The sequence below is a fragment of the Doryrhamphus excisus genome, linkage group LG18, assembly GCF_037039965.1.
Source record: "Doryrhamphus excisus strain RoL-2023G ecotype Guam linkage group LG18, RoL_Dexc_Guam_v1.1, whole genome shotgun sequence".
Taxonomy (NCBI): Eukaryota; Metazoa; Chordata; class Actinopteri; order Syngnathiformes; family Syngnathidae; genus Doryrhamphus; species Doryrhamphus excisus.
This window is the reverse complement of record NC_136374.1, coordinates 10,801,226-10,817,512: the sequence shown is the minus strand read 5'-3', so window position 1 is coordinate 10,817,512 and position 16,287 is coordinate 10,801,226. Positions and strand designations below refer to the sequence as shown.

General features: G+C 38.6%; 1 protein-coding gene across 1 annotated transcript; it reads right to left on the bottom strand.

Moving 5' to 3' along the window:
* Window positions 1-2,619: 2,619 nt before the first annotated feature.
* LOC131106316 (protein Wnt-2b-A-like) lies at window positions 2,620-14,317 on the bottom strand. The gene is made up of 5 exons (XM_058055247.2): window positions 13,926-14,317; window positions 10,526-10,746; window positions 8,611-8,888; window positions 6,758-7,022; window positions 2,620-3,258 (listed from the first exon to the last, which is right to left on the bottom strand). Exons 1-5 carry the CDS (start codon window positions 14,054-14,056, stop codon window positions 3,029-3,031), a joined length of 1,125 nt encoding a protein of 374 aa, XP_057911230.2. The 5' UTR covers window positions 14,057-14,317; the 3' UTR covers window positions 2,620-3,028.
* Window positions 14,318-16,287: the final 1,970 nt, after the last annotated feature.

Sequence of the window (16,287 nt, the reverse complement as noted above, 5' to 3'; positions counted from 1 at the left end):
TTACTCTATATATGCACTACTTTATTGTATACACAGCACTGTTCCTGTTTACTGTATGGATATTTATCATGGATTTAGACAAGTTGGGGACAGGGATATATCGTGTTTATCGGGAAAATGACATATCACTAAATCTTTTTGCACATTATGACACATTAGTGATGTTTTGTGCCTAATATGAAGAAAAATACCAGAAACATTAATTCCACTGGGATGGTTTTAAGCTTTGTTAAACTTTTAGACACCTATGACATCATCCATAACACCCATAAAATATGCATGAAAAAAATGTATTATTTTCTTTTCAATGGTTTACGAGTGCACTCTGATTACTTGATAACATGTTGTAAATGTGAGAGGAGTGGATCCTCGAAATCATTTTGGACAAATTTGGTACATACGTATATCCATTACAAAGTTATACTTATATCATGTAAGCCTCTAAACTATGAATTCCACAATTGTGTTTTTGCTTTTTCTTTGGCTTTTGTCAACCTTTTTTGTGATACCGACATAGATTTTCCAGTGAATATGAACTGAACTTAGTACAGTAAGATGAACATAGCGACATAAGTGGTGCATGCATGTGCGTCCAGGCTGCTAAGTACAGTATGGTAGTATATGGCTCTTAGTAGAGTACCTGTGTGTCAGTCATGTAGTCAGTCATGTTTTTTCATGTAGCGGTGAGTCAGTGGAACACAAGTATTTGTCAACCCATGAGTCAGTGAAACTCGACTCAGTGACTCAAGAGTTTGTGATTTGATACAATGACCAGATGTGATACTTGATCCACAGGGTTAATTAATACAGTTACACACATAGTGACAGTAATAGTTGCACAATTAAATGACACCTTAACTGATTACCTTTTTATAATTTAACTAGCAGTAAGTTAAAGTTAAAGGACAATAACTACCAGTGATTCCCAATTCACTTTGCGTTTTAAACAAACAGGTCTGTAGTATGTACACATGACGGTTAAGAATGTTCAAATATTAACTTACAGTATTGCCTTTACAGCTGATAGAAGTTTTATGATTCCAACCGTTATGCTCTGGAGTGGAATCATTCACTTTTTATCGAAATTTTTATTATAGAAATATGCAGAATTATGAGGCCGAACTTTGAGGTTCCACTGTATTTGACATTTAAACACAATGATTCACTTTACCTCAAAGCATGTACTTCAGTATCTTTTGACATTATTTTCCAAGCTAATAAACATAGGAAAATGAGGAACTTGTAATACAGTGCATCTTCTCATAAATAAAGGATCTTTGTTATCTCTTCGGTTAGAAAGGACCACCCTGACATTTCTCATAGTCAGTTGACGTGACCAATGCTCAGACTGTTGCTATGCAGCATCTGTCAATTGTGTCGCTGGAAAGAAAATCTCCCCTGTAGTCACCTGACACTGAACCAACTGCGCTGAAGCTCGCCAAGCTACAGTAGCGTTGTCTCGATCCCATTCATGAAAGGAGTGACACGGTGGATCAACAAGGTTTAATATAGAAGCAGGAAGGTATTTTGGGGACCTTCTTTGCCAAGGTGAACAGTCGAGCAAACCTACAGTACCATTCAAAAGTTTGGGAATACTTTTGCAGTCTATTGAGTTAAAAAGTGTCTCCGAACTGGTGATTGGTAGTGTATGTTTGGAACATATTTCTTAATCAGATTTATCATATTTTTTGGGGGGTCTATTACTTTATTTTTTTGTTCTTTATTATTTTTATTGTTAGAACTTGCCTTCCAAGATGACGTAATGACTGTTTTGGTCAAGTAGTTAAAATAAATTACCTGCAAAAAAGGCAACTTATACTCCAGTGCGACTTATGTATGTTTTTTTTTACCTAATTATACATTTTTGGCTTTGTGTGACTTATACTCCGGAGCAACTTATACTCCAGAAAATACGCTACTTTTCTTGAACATCTCTTCACAAATGTAGCGGATTATTGTGACCGCTGAGCACGCCATTCCACAATAAACACACACAGATAAAACTCATCATTTACTTTCTCTTTTTGTTGTTTGGCTCAGCGTGTCGTTTGGCCTTTTTCAAAACACTTTACTTTGGCTCCCATCCTCAAAATTGCGTGCACTTGGAAAAAATGTGTTGACGCTTTACATTTTGCAGCTTGTTGTCAAATTCATTTAGTGGCCCTTGTGAGGTTTGGCTCTCCGATGGCTTAACATGACTTCTCTGGGTGCATTAAGCAGATGTTTAAAGAGTCCAATTTGAGGCTCCGATGCTACTTGACTGTTACTTTCTGCAATGTCATGGCTTGATTTCAATACTGATGCTTCATTTCTTTTACACCATTTAAAAAAAAAAAAAAGAAAGCAAAACCTTCATGCAGTTTTTCTTAACCTAAATACTCAGAATATTTGGAAATTTAGTTTATAACCACAAAAGGAAAACATCCACGGAAATAAAAAAAAATGAGCGTTGTGTGTGTGTGTGTGTGTGTGTGTGTGTGAGACTCAAAACAAGCAAAGACAAAGAGACCAGAGTAGAAATTGAACAAGATTTCAATGAGGCATAAAAAGTCAATGTGGGAAAAAGAATGTCCAACATCAACACGAGACCTTGCTTTTTTTTTTTTGTAAAGTCTCTCTCTCTCTCTCTTTCTCTCTCTTTCTCTCTCTTTCTCGGATGGAAAGTCCTCACTAGCAGCAAGGAGATACAATTTCATTCATTTTCAGTAGCTGTGTATTGCTTTTAAATGGAAAGTCGCACTCTGACAGTGTTTTTATCTGCAAGGGGCTTCTCTCTTCTTAGCTCCCATCTGTGTGCTAAATAGTACGGGTATTATTAGTACTGTCAAAAAATACAACTACTGGTGCATATACACAACAATATTCAGCCGTATCAAAAAAGTGCCACAAATAAAGCAGCTCACAATTGAAAACTTGGCATATTTTCCAGTTTCCGGTCAATGAATATCCTGGGAAAATGTTTCATAGTGGGAGAAATCCTCGTCACTACATCCCACAGTGTTTACCGTGACGTGATGGTTAGGTTAGATTAGGTTAAGTCCAGCCAATCGGGTCGCTTGTGAGGCTTGCAGGTGTGAATGTCCACGGTGTCCTCACAGTCTTTGCACTCAACCTTGCAGCACCACTTGAACTTACACTCGCACTGGCTGAGGCGTTTGACCCGCATGGTGTCGTAGCCACGCCCACAGCACATGACCTCGCAGCCATCGGTGCCGCGCGAGGATTTGTTGCATACTCGGCCCGCTGTGCCCAAGGAACCTGCATCACAAGAGAACGACATTGTAATACTTGTTGTGACATCACATCTTCTGCAAGTACAATTTGCAGATAAATTGAGATTCTATGTTAGCATGGTGTGCACTAAAATATCAGTCAAAAATATGGAGACACTCTCTCATTCAAAATGATGCAGAAGCGTCTAGAAACGTTTGATTGGTAGTGTCATTTCCGATGATTGGGTCACATGATCAGCCATACTACGCAGGTCTGTTGTGGTAAGCTTATTTTGGACAATCAGGATGTTCGACATAAATAATAACTTCAGTCAAAACTCTCTATGACCCTCTCTGATCATCTTACCATCAAACCAGAATTCCAGATACCTTAGATTGTAAAATTACTCTGTCCAATTACCAGGAAAACCAGAGGTTTAGTTACATTGAAAGATTGTAGAGGAAGCGAAAATCAGTAGTTTTTTTGCCGGCACTCTAACGTCTGAATTCCTCAATTTAATCATTTTATGGGATTATCTCAATATGTCAAACCAACATCAACCAATCCCTTTTGAATGCGGTCTTACACAAGACTAATGGTCTAATGGCAGTAAAAGACTAAAGACAGTATGTGTTTCTAATTGGCACTCAGACTTTGGAACTGCTTCACTGTGTCAAACCAAGAATCATACCTACGTATACTGAAAGATTTGGAACTGTTCTTCAAATTACAGAGTAAGAACAAATCAGAGTAAGAAGCATATTTATATTTGACAGATATCGTTCACTACAGACCAGGTAGCTGAAGTCAGAGGTGTTTCTACTCAGCACTCTTTCAAACGTTCTTGGAATTGTTTTGCTACGTCAAAATAAGACTTCTATTTGTGTCGACGCTATCTCAAACTTGAGTTCCCTGGTGGTTAACATCTACTGTCAAAGACGGTACAAGGTTCTAGTCTGTGTTCTATCAGCATCGATTTTTGACAGACTTTTATGGAATCTGTACACGTAAGTGTTTCCCTTGTAGCTGTTACTCGACATTATTAAAAATCTAAGAAAACAGTGTATACATGGAAAGGAATATTCCAATCTCCTGCCTAGTACATGGACCGCTATAATCAAACAGAATAGTCAATGGGGCATGCGCAGTAAAACGTAAATGACATCACGTGATTCATCGAAGATAGCGGACGAGAGTGTGATTACCACGGTTGTTGGGACAGTTGCTACGCTTTTTCGCAGTTGCGAGTTTTTCGGCCGTCCAGTCTTGCAATTACGTTCAGTTCTTTTAAAGTTTGTATCAAAAATGAACTTTCCGCTGTTGTGCAGTGATGACTGCTCGCCGCCATTTTCAAAACCTGAGAGACATCTGCGTGTTATGTCATGTTTTCGATTGAGCGGGTACAAGATACCTCAATCGGATTGGGGAAAGGAATATTCCACCCCTGTGAATCCGATTTTTTATTCATTCGGATTGGCACTTTTCTTTCGGAATGAGGATAGATTCTTTCCGTTTGAGCAAATAACCCAAATGGAATTGGAATATTTGAGTCCATGTAAACGTGGCTACTGTCACTTGGGAATATGAAGCTGAAATATCAGATTCCTCTATAGAGGTTACATTCCCAGACAGGTCGTTCAAAGACTCTCGGACCCCGAAATCAAAGCTGTACTCAGGTGTAAAGATCAAATGCCACCAATAATGACAGAGCATCCCTGATGGAAAGAGGAGGGCTGAAGAGCAGATATTCCCCTCGGGCTGCTAGGAGCCCAGCTTAAAAGTGACCAAAGGAAGGATTTGAAAAATAAGCCCACATATATCCCTGGGCCGTGAATTCCAACACAATGGAGATTAGAGCTAAGGAGGCATCATAAGCTCCTTTTAAGATCACTTTTTAACAACCTTCCCTTTGAGCCAACACACTGTCATTACATCAGGTATCAGCCTGCAGCCACACCGACTGTGTGAACTACGCCATCGCAACGAGCCTATTAAGCGAGTCTTCACGCTCTATTGAAGAGACTGGATTTGAGCAGGGAGACGGACCTTAACAAAGCAAAGCAAACGGCAGGAATTAAAGCAGATGCTTGAGGTCAAATCGTTGAACTTTAAGCTGTGATGGAATGCAAACCTTCACTTGACGGCATTCATATTCACATGGCAGGAAATGAGGTGGCACCAAGCACCTGATTGCTACAATGTAAACTGTCTTTGATATCAATTTAATTATAGTGTATTTTCCTCAAAATAACCTTCTTAATAATGACTGATTCTGATTGGACCTCGTAGACCTCACAGCTAGGAGACCAGGGTTCAATTCCACCCTCGGCCATCTCTGTGTGGAGTTTGCATGTTCTTCTTCCCGTGCATGCGTGGGTTTTCTCCGGGTACTCCGGTTTCCTCCCACATTCCAAAAACATGCTAGGTTAATTGGCCACTCCAAATTGTCTCCAAATACAAATGTGAGTGTGAATGGTTGTTTGTCTATATGTGCCCTGTGATTGGCTGGCGACCAGTCCAGAGTGTACCCTGCCTCTCACCCCAAGACAGCTGGGATAGGCTCCAGTACCCCCGCGACCCTCGTGAAGAAAAAGCGGTCGAAAATGAATGAATTAATGATTGGATTGTGCAGGTGTACCTAAAGAACTGCCCAGTATTGTTTCCTATATGTCTTAAGGCAGGGGTCTCAAACACACGGCCCGCGGGCCAAGTGTGGCCCGCAGGACACTAGTTGATATGAAAGTTTAATGTGGCCCGTGCAAGTTTGATATGGATGCTGTATGGTATCATGTACCCAGAAAAAAATAATTACGTTTGATTAATGTTCATGTTAAAGGTTAAATAACTGTTAATAGTTATCCTCCCTCTCCGTGTGGAAGTGGTAAGTTTTTGGCTATTTAAGTTTAAAGGAAATAACTTGGAGGCTACCGTTTAGGTCGCTAGCTCTCTAGTTTGCGAGTTAGCATGTGTCTCAAGACCCTGCAGTTGCGCAATATGTTGTAAATAAAAAAAGTATAAATGTGACTATAGTCGTGTTTTGTCATGTCTACAGGGCTCTAATAATGATTTGTTGATTTTAATCTGAAAAAATAATTTGTCTACCCACCAACTATATGTGGTTTGTTAAGTTTTTATTATTTGTCGTTTTATTATTATTAATATATTTATGTATTACTGATTGATTTTCTTTATTCTTGATTTGTTTATTTATTTTTCATCTTATTTTGTGTAGAAAAATAAAGATATAGCGATATAAAGATATTTGAGAACAGTGGAATGTTTTATCAGAGCTTTACTTGTAGAAAATTGGAACCAAAGCGAAGTTTTAAAAAAAAAATTGTTTTTAATAAATGCGTTTTTTTTTTTTTTTTTGGAAAACCTGATGCGGCCCAGTCTCACCCAGACCCGAGCTCCAGTGGCCCCCAAGTAAATTGAGTTTGAGACCCCTGTCTTAAGGTGTTAAGTCGTGCTTTAAATACTCATCTAAGGTGTATTAATGAAATGTTTGCAGACTTGTACTTTTTTCCAAGGATTTTCTCGATACCTGCTGCTCGATCCATGAGGCAATAATCGGGCGAGTTCTCGACGTACACCAGCTCGTTCTTGGTACTGCCCTTGAAGTCCCTGTCGGCCACCATGAAGCCTGTGCCGTCCTGATTCATGGTCACCTCCACGGCTGTGTTGTACTTCTTGCGGAGGTAGTCGCCTGTCCTCCTGAAGTCAGACATGGCCAACCAGCATGTCCTCACGGAACAGGAGCCGCTGACGCCGTGACACTTGCACTCCAGCTTCATGAAGCGCTTCACTGCCTGGAGCACAGGTCAAAGGTGACAACAGGGTGTTAAGCCTACGATGGTTGCCCCGTGGCGAAGGTGTGATCAAGACTGGAAGGTATGTTACGACTTGTTTTTAGATATGACTTAACTTATTGCTTTGTTATGATTGGTTGAGTTACAGCACTCTGGATTGGTAGCATGTGTGCCTGGCAAAAATTAGGCACGAATAGGAATATGGTAATGGTAATGGTTTAATTTCATTTGAACATGCATCAGATTACAATTGAATGCATCACATAATCAGTTCACAGTTCCACATGTCCAAAAGGAGTAGGAAGAAGCAAAGCTTATTAAATCCTACCCCTCCATCTGGTTACTGATGTTACAATCAGTAACTGTAACATTTGTTCCCTTCCTGCCTTTCTAATATAATTGAAGTTAAAAAAAAAAAATTAAGTAAAAAAAAAAATTTTATTAAAGAAATAATTTTTTAATTTGTAATTTTTTACATTTTTTATCACATACTGAAGTACGAGGTGTATAATAAAACTAAATAATACACAAACGATATAATAATAAAACTATAGTAAAGCAAAAGGAATGTAAGGTAATTTGGCCACTGTTCGACTGGTTAACTTATTTTTTTTGTATTTTAACAAAGGTTTTATGATTCTGACCTAGGAACAGATTATTTCTATGATCATTGTGCTCCATACAATAGCACTCAAAGGTTTCAAGTGTATCCAGACGTTTGACTAGTGCTGAATAAAGGCTGAGAAAAGATGCTTAATATGCAAGAACTTCAAAAATGTGATATTTGTTCACTTCCTGCTTTCCATAATACATTTTTTTTTTGTTTTTTTTAATAATGCACCTTGTACCAAAGTACGAGGTGATATGACCATCCAATGACATAATGTGTAACATAGTAAGTGTCAATATAGTGATATGTATAGCACATCATGACTGGTTCAAGACTCTTCATCCTTGTATTTAGCAAACATCAACTGCTTGTATTGTTTCTTGAATTGGCTCATCGTTGTGCATTGTTTGAGGTTCTTACTCAATCCATTCCATAGTTTGATTCCACATACTGAAATGCTATGGCTTTTTAACGTAGTCCTAGCATATAAGTGTTTCAAATGTAGTTCTTCCCTGAGATCATATTTCTCCTCTCTTGTAGAGAAGTATTGGATGACATTTTTAGGTAATTGGTTATTTTTAGCCTTATGCATTATTTTAGCTGTTTGAAGATTAACTATAAAGTATTTGTGATTTTAGAAATAAGGAGTTAGTATGTTCTCTGTAGGCGGCATTATGAATTATCCTTACTGACCTTTTTTGCAGTACATTTAGCAATTTAGCAATTGCTTTTATAGTTATTAGCCCATATTTCTACACAATAAGTACCAGAGAGCAATAAAGAGTGTGGAGTGAGTATATTTATATTTTATTTATATTTATTTATATAAATGTAGATATAGTTAAACTAATATGTACTTTTCTGGTACTTCAGAACTGGACTCTTGACTACCTTAAAAACGGCAATTACTTTTATCCTATCTGCTCTACTCCGGATTTCTTTGATTTCCACTTGTTTTGCGCCCACCAAGCCGCTCACCATTCGTCCACAGCGGTTGTTGTGGAGGTTCATGAGTGCCCGAGCGTCCTTCACCATCCTCTCACGAGCGTCCACAAAGGCCTTTGCGAACTTGATGCCGTAGTTGATGTTGTCGCTGCAGCCGCCCCAGTCAAAGTTGCCTCTGTGGTCGCTGGATTGGCCACGCTTGTGGCCGTCGCAGTTGCAGATCTTGATCTCGCCCTGGCTGCACGCCCTGGTGATGGCGTAGACCACACCGGCCGAGGAGATGGCGTACACGAATGCGGCTTCTCTGCTGCCTAGTAAGATGGAACAATGAGCCTTTTACAGTCGTCACTCGTCACACTTTAAAAAAAAATCAATTTAGTAGTTGACTAGGGACTATTACCTGCATTTGTCAAAAAATATTGATTTAGAAAACATTGATTAGACATGGGGCGGCACGGCGGTCTAGTGGTTAGCGCGCAGACCTCACAGCTAGGAGACCAGGGTTCAATTCCACTCTCGGCCATCTCTGTGTGGAGTTTGCATGTTCTCCCCGTGCATGCGTGGGTTTTCTCCGGGTACTCCGGTTTCCTCCCACATTCCAAAAACATGCTAGGTTAATTGGCGACTCCAAATTGTCCATAGGTATGAATGTGAGTGTGAATGGTTGTTTGTCTATATGTGTCCTGTGATTGGGTGTACCCCGCCTCTCGCCCAAAGACAGCTGGGATAGGCTCCCGCGACCCTTTTGAGGAAAAAAGCGGTAGAAAATGAATGAATGAATGAATGATTAGACATGACATTATACTGCATGGATTTGGCCATGACATAGTGGAAAAAAGTTCTCCTCCCATTCCATGTGGAAGTGGTAACTTTTTGGATTCTTACTTTACTTCTTCTTCCAAACTCTGTTTGAAACCCATTCTTACGTTTAGAATAAACAAATTGTAGTCTAACTAGCTAGGTAGCATGCTATGTTTCACCTAGCCTGTCCATTACAGCTGAGCAATGTGGTGTAAACAAAGAATAATAGGAGTGTTATGGTGACTATTGGGGTGTTAGTTCATGTTTACAGTGCAGTAATAACGGTAAAGATATTTATTTAGAAATTCACTTATAGCAGTCGAGTCTGGAACCAGTTAACCAAGGCCAGATAAAGGAGGCACGGCTGCGTAGCTCTTTGTCAGGATCAACCAATCAGAATCCCTGTCACAGGTTTCCATAATAGCCATAATACACAGGCTAAGGAGGCTATGCTACCACCTTAGAAGCTGGAAATTTGCTGCGTCAACTTTGCTCCACCTATTCCATGCTGGTTTTGTCCGGTAAATGTTGGTGTCTTATTAATTCTACCTAGCAACAAGTGGCAAAAAAACAAGTTAATTGCCTGCAGGCTGCACTCGGGTATAACTGGCATCGATATCTGGCCCCAACACCTGACTCGAGAAGGCTATTTTCCAGTAAGTCGAGAGAGCTGTCCATGTAAGGCAGATTGTTGCGGGTTCTACAGCTTGTCAGCCATGACATCACAGCCCAGGCCGACTCTCCTTTCACCTTTTTTTTTTCTAATGTGGCAGCTTTCTCTGTCGCTGAGTTTTGTTTTCATTTTCGAGAAGACAAGACCCACCTAGCTCCTCCTGCCTCCTGTCCTCGGCGCAACCAAGCAGAAGACAGGCGATATGTCAGGGAGTCTGCCAGAAACATCTAGCCAAATATTTACATCTCCTATTACTGTTTATACATCAGCAGCGTGGATCTCTCAATACGCTGCTTGTTTTCCCAGAGAAAATCCACTTTCACTTATTCCCAAGAAGGAGACAAAAAACACCTTCTCCTTGTGTTTACATGGCGGAATTATTCATGAGACGTTCATCCATTCATGATGTGATAACAGTGGAGACTTTTACAAGGGTGATTAAGTCGAGTGTCATTGCCATTCGTGCATACTCACTTCGCAGCATCACCCTGCCAAACACAGTGTGGTCCCGGTCCAGGGTGCTGCAGTTCCAGCGCTGGTGTCTGAACTGGTGCTGGCACTCCTTGATCCACTCTTTGGCGCCCTCCCCGATGGACTGCATCAAGTCCGGGTGGCGCTGGCAGAGCTGCCGCTGCTTGTTCACCAGACCGGGAATGTTGTCGCAGATCACCCGTGCCCCCAACGCTCCAATGTACCTGGGCGGGTCATTAGGCTTGTTTCAGACAGGTCGTATACCCCACATTTACAGCTAGGTTTCATTATTAAAAATCCAAATGAACTCAAAAATATCTCATTTAAAATGTATGAAAATGGGAAATTTAATGCCATATTTATTATATTTAATTCTATTAAATATTATATTATATTTATATTTTATATTATATTTAATTATAATTTTTTATATTTATTTAACCTATTTTGTGTTTGTTTCTTGACCAATTTCATGATTTTTTCTTTGTTTAGTGACATTTTCTATATTTGAATGGCCAATTAATATAACTTATATAATTATGAGCTACATTCTAAAATATTAGTATTTATTAAATACATTTTTGACAAAAAATACTTATTAAAATATATATATTAAAAATACTTATTTTATTGAATTATTATTATAATTTAATTTTGTTGGTGTAATTTAGAAATTATTGTCACAATCATATTATAGTCCTTACAATTTTTTATAATTAACTTTTTTATTTTTTAATTAAGTTATTATTTAAACTTAATATGGTATCAGAATTAATCACAACTAATTTTACCTGATAGAGTTAATCTATATATTCTGGCATGCCCATAGCTACTGGTAGATCACTAATCTCTAATGTAGTTTGTATCACGTAAACGTGACTTTGTAGATGTCATATGATGACATCAGTCAGCTGACATTAAGCCCCTCTCCTGATTCGCTCTTGAAGCTACACACGGAGATGCAACTTTCATCTTTATTGTTCTGATAACGGATAAATTAACTGAGCGATAAAATGCTTATATCTCTAATAAACGTCACCTGTTCACTTGTAGCGGATAGTTATGTAAAAAAAAAAGTCAATTATTTGATAGATTTGGTTTGTGTCATGAACTCCATTGTAAAAATTGGTGTTTTATACACTTTGGTTTATTAAACTATTATTTCATAATGAAATGGAAAATGTGTGCATTGCTGAAACCTTTTAATATGTTGCCTTGTGTTCGGCTGCATTTTCTTTTGCATAATCATTTTCAATTGTTGTATATAGGTAATGTTTGATAGCAAATGCTAACTGTACGTAAAGCATGAACGTCTATGTTTTATGTATCTTTTTATTTATGTTAAATCTTTGGGGGTGACATTGGTTTTCTGTAAGCTTTAATCACTCCAAATCAGTTCATTTGTCAATATTTTCCTTCATTGCCCCTCTCATGGCCTTGAATCCCAAATTCAGGAAGAGATTATTAAATTCCTCACGTTCAACGAAAAAGCACAGACCTTAGCTTCCTGCTCCATTCACACACACACATAATCCCCACTATTCTTAAAAAGGGTGGATCACATGGTGGTGGTACCATGCTGCTTCTAAGAGGACGAGGGGGGGGCACACAAGGACAGTCCCATACAGGACAAGTAACCATTTCAACGTGAAGTGCTCCCCATCTCGACTATTCGCCGCCGCCGCCTCAGCTTCCCTTTGTGTCGCCACCAGTGAGCTGGCAGTTTCCACTCCCGTTATGGCCGTCGTCCTCTTAACTATGTGACTGAGGAGTAAAGCTGAGCAGGAGCACTACTTGTGTTTATTGTCTTGTACACACCGGCTGTGCCAAAAAGAGCCTTGCCGCTCTCCGTTGAGAGCACACACACTTAGACTCGCGCCAAATGATCCCAATGCTTCTTTTGTCATTAGCTCCTCTCTCCCACTGGAATGTCTGTTTGTTTGCATGAAACACAAGCAACTATAATACTATAATACTGGATTACAACCAGTCCCATTACCACCGTACACCATATTTACTTTAAGTTTACAGACACTTTAGAATGAGAAAATGTCAAATGTTTAGAGACACTATTGCATCATATCACATTTTTGAAGTTCTTGCATATTAAGCATCTTTTCACAGCCTTTATTCAGCACAAAGGCAAACGTCTGGATACACTTTTGCATCGCGTCGAATGAGAAAGTGCCTTTGAGTGCTATTGTATGGAGCACAATGATTATAGAAATAATCTGTTCCTAGATGAGAATCATAAAACCTTTGTTAAAATACAAAAAAAAATAAGTTAAAAAAACTTAAATAATAAGTTAAAAAAACTTAAATAATAAGTTAAAAATAAGTTAACCAGTCGAACGGTGGCCAAATTACATTACATTCCTTTTGCTTTACTTTAGTTTTATTATTATTTGGTTTGTGTATTTAGTTTTATTATACACCTCGTACTTCGGTATGTGACAAAAAATTAAAAAAAACTTACACATTTAAAAAATATTTTTGTTATAAAAAAGTTGAAGTTAAAAAAAATTTAAGTTAAAAAAATATAACTTTAATTTTTTTTTTAACTTCAATTATATTAGAAAGGCAAGAAGTGAACAAATACAACAGTTACTGATTGTAAAAGTACCAGATAGAGGGGTAGGATTTAATAAGCTTTGCTTCTTCCTACTCCTTTTGGACATGTGGAACTGTGAGCTGATTATGTGATGCATTCAATTGGAATCTGATGCATGTTAAACAGACAACTAAAGGAACATGTATACGGTAATGGTAATGGTTTTATTTCATTTGAACATGCATCAGATTACAATTGAATGCATCACATAATCAGTTCACAGTTCCACATGTCCAAAAGGAGTAGGAAGAAGCAAAGCTTATTAAATCCTACCCCTCCATCTGGTACTTTTGCAATCAGTAACTGTTACATTTGTTCACTTCCTGCTTTCATAATATAGTTTACGCTTTTTTTTATTTTATTTTTTTTTTTTTTGTCACGTATATGACACATAACTATTTCATATGCATGTATTAAAGAAGACCAGTATCAATTTCAGGCGAGTGTGATATTGGGTTTGGGGTGTTTTTAGTGTCTGTTTTAAATCATTTATTCATGCAATAGCACCCGCACCTGCCACTTGGATGGCTATAGGGGAGATTATATAGTCCCCCCCACCCCACCCCTAAACCATTCATCTTCATCAGGCAGGGGGCCACAACATTAATTACACCTGCACACTTTTTTTTAGTGTACAATTTTGAAGTTATCACTATTGTGTCCGGTGCACCATTAGTAATATCAGCTAAATAAGATGTATTTTTTATTATGTTTGACTCATATGCAATACAATATTAATCAGATAATATTGATTTCTTGTATTTGAAAGAATATGATTGAAATATCACTCACCACCACGATGAATCCACCCTGGGTGTGAAGATGAGCAGCAGCCAAATGAGAATGTAGACTTTAGATAAAGGTTTGGAGTCCGGATGCAACTTCCTGACCGCCATAGTGAACTTGACGTGACACAAAAACATGAAGAATTAGTTCCTTCTCATCTTCTGGAAGTATCGTGGGTGTGCAGGAACCCCATCATTGGACCATCCCCGGCTGAGCGCGTTCATTCCAGTCCACAGCAAACTGATCCACGGGATCAGTTGTGGTCATTACGCGCACGGTGCACAGGCGGCTTCCACTCCAGGATAGTGCCGAGTAGGAGAAGCCGTCATCGGATAGAAAGTGCAGGGATATCCGAGGGAAGTAGAGTATGAAGTCCGGGCGGAAGATGCGCACACACTGAGCGCTGCTCCTGGGCGTCAAAAGGCTGTGACACACCTACCTTAGCACCCCCCCATAAGACACCCTGGAAACCCCCCCTTTTTTGACTGCAAGGGTGCATGCTAGATTTACCTTTATAGCTACCATCGTACTTCGAATGGGATTTTGCACAAAACGTTGATGAATTATTAGAAATTAGTTTTATTGATGATTATTATTAGCATGTAAGGTCATTCTTGGGGTGTGAAGATTTCCTCTTATAGTAAATAATAGTGAGTTGATAATGAAATGACAGTATGATACAAGCGAGAATAAAAAAATCAGAAAAAAACGTCCTCCTGCCAGTTATTAATGATTCATAATAGCAACAAATAGGAAGATGCAAAATAATCTACAAAGTCAAAACCCATAGCTGTCTTGCTCATACCGGAATTAGACTTGTCATGTGATGAATGTGATTGCTCCTCTCACCAGTTATTAATGTAACTTGCACCAACTTGTGTAATAGAAATCAATAAAGACTCAAAATTATCGACAAAATCAAAGTCCACTGTATGTGGACACATGGGCAGCATAAACTAATCATATACGTAATGTGATTGCTCCTCCCACCAGTTATTAATGTAACTTGCACCAACTTGCGTAATAGAAATCAATAAAGATTCAAAATTATCAACAAAATCAAAGTCCCCTGTATGTGGACACATGGGCATAAACTAATCATATACATAATGTGATTGCTCCTCCCACCAGTTATTAAACATAACCCGGCAACTTACATAATAGAAAGAGAACTCAAAATAATCCACAACACATTTGCTCACACACTAGGGGATACATGCAACATGAATATGTCATAGACTTAATGTGATTTTTCCTCCTGCCAGTTATTCATGATAACCATCTTGCATCATATAAGGATTCTAAATAATCCACAAAGAGTGTGGTATATTTGCTCACACACAGGAACATACATGCAAACAGGCAGCATAAACATGTCACATGCTTAATGTGATCACTCCTCCTGCCAATTATTCATAATAACCATCTTGCATCATATAAAGATTCTAAATAATCCACAAAAAATGTGGTTTGCTCACACACTAGGACAAACATGCACACGGGCAGCATAAACATGTCATATACATAATGCAACTGCTCCTCCCACCAGTTATTAATGATAACTGCCAACGTGCATAATATAAATTAATAGAACTCAAAATAATCCACAAAATCAAGCCTGTTGTACGGTTGCTCACACACCATGGGATACATACACACTTACATTTAACATGAATGTATCATATACTAAATGTGATCATTCCTCCTGCCAGTTATTCATGATAACCATCTTGCATCGTATAAAGATTCTAAATAATCCACAAAGTCTGTGGAATGTTTGCTGTCACACAGGGACACACATGCATGTTTAATGCATGCTTAATGTGATAACTCCGCCCGCCAGTTATTCATGATAACCACCATCTTGCATAATAGACATCAACAGAAAGACTGGAAATAATACACAAAATCAAAGCCCACAAATTGTTGGCTCACACACTAGGGGATACATGCACACATACATGTAACATGAATGTGTCATATATTTGATCACTCCTCCCGCCAGTTATTCATGATAACCACCATCTTGCATAATAGACATCAACAGAAAGACTGGAAATAATACACAAAATCAAAGCCCACAATTTGTTGGCTCACACACTAGGGGATACATGCACACATACATGTAACATGAATGTGTCATATATTTGATCACTCCTCCCGCCAGTTATTCATGATAACCACCATCTTGCATAATAGACATCAACAGAAAGACTGGAAATAATACACAAAATCAAAGCCCACAATTTGTTGGCTCACACACTAGGGGATACATGCACACATACATGTAACATGAATGTGTCATATATTTGATCACTCTTCCCGCCAGTTATTCATGATAACCACCATCTTGTATAATGAGTTGCAG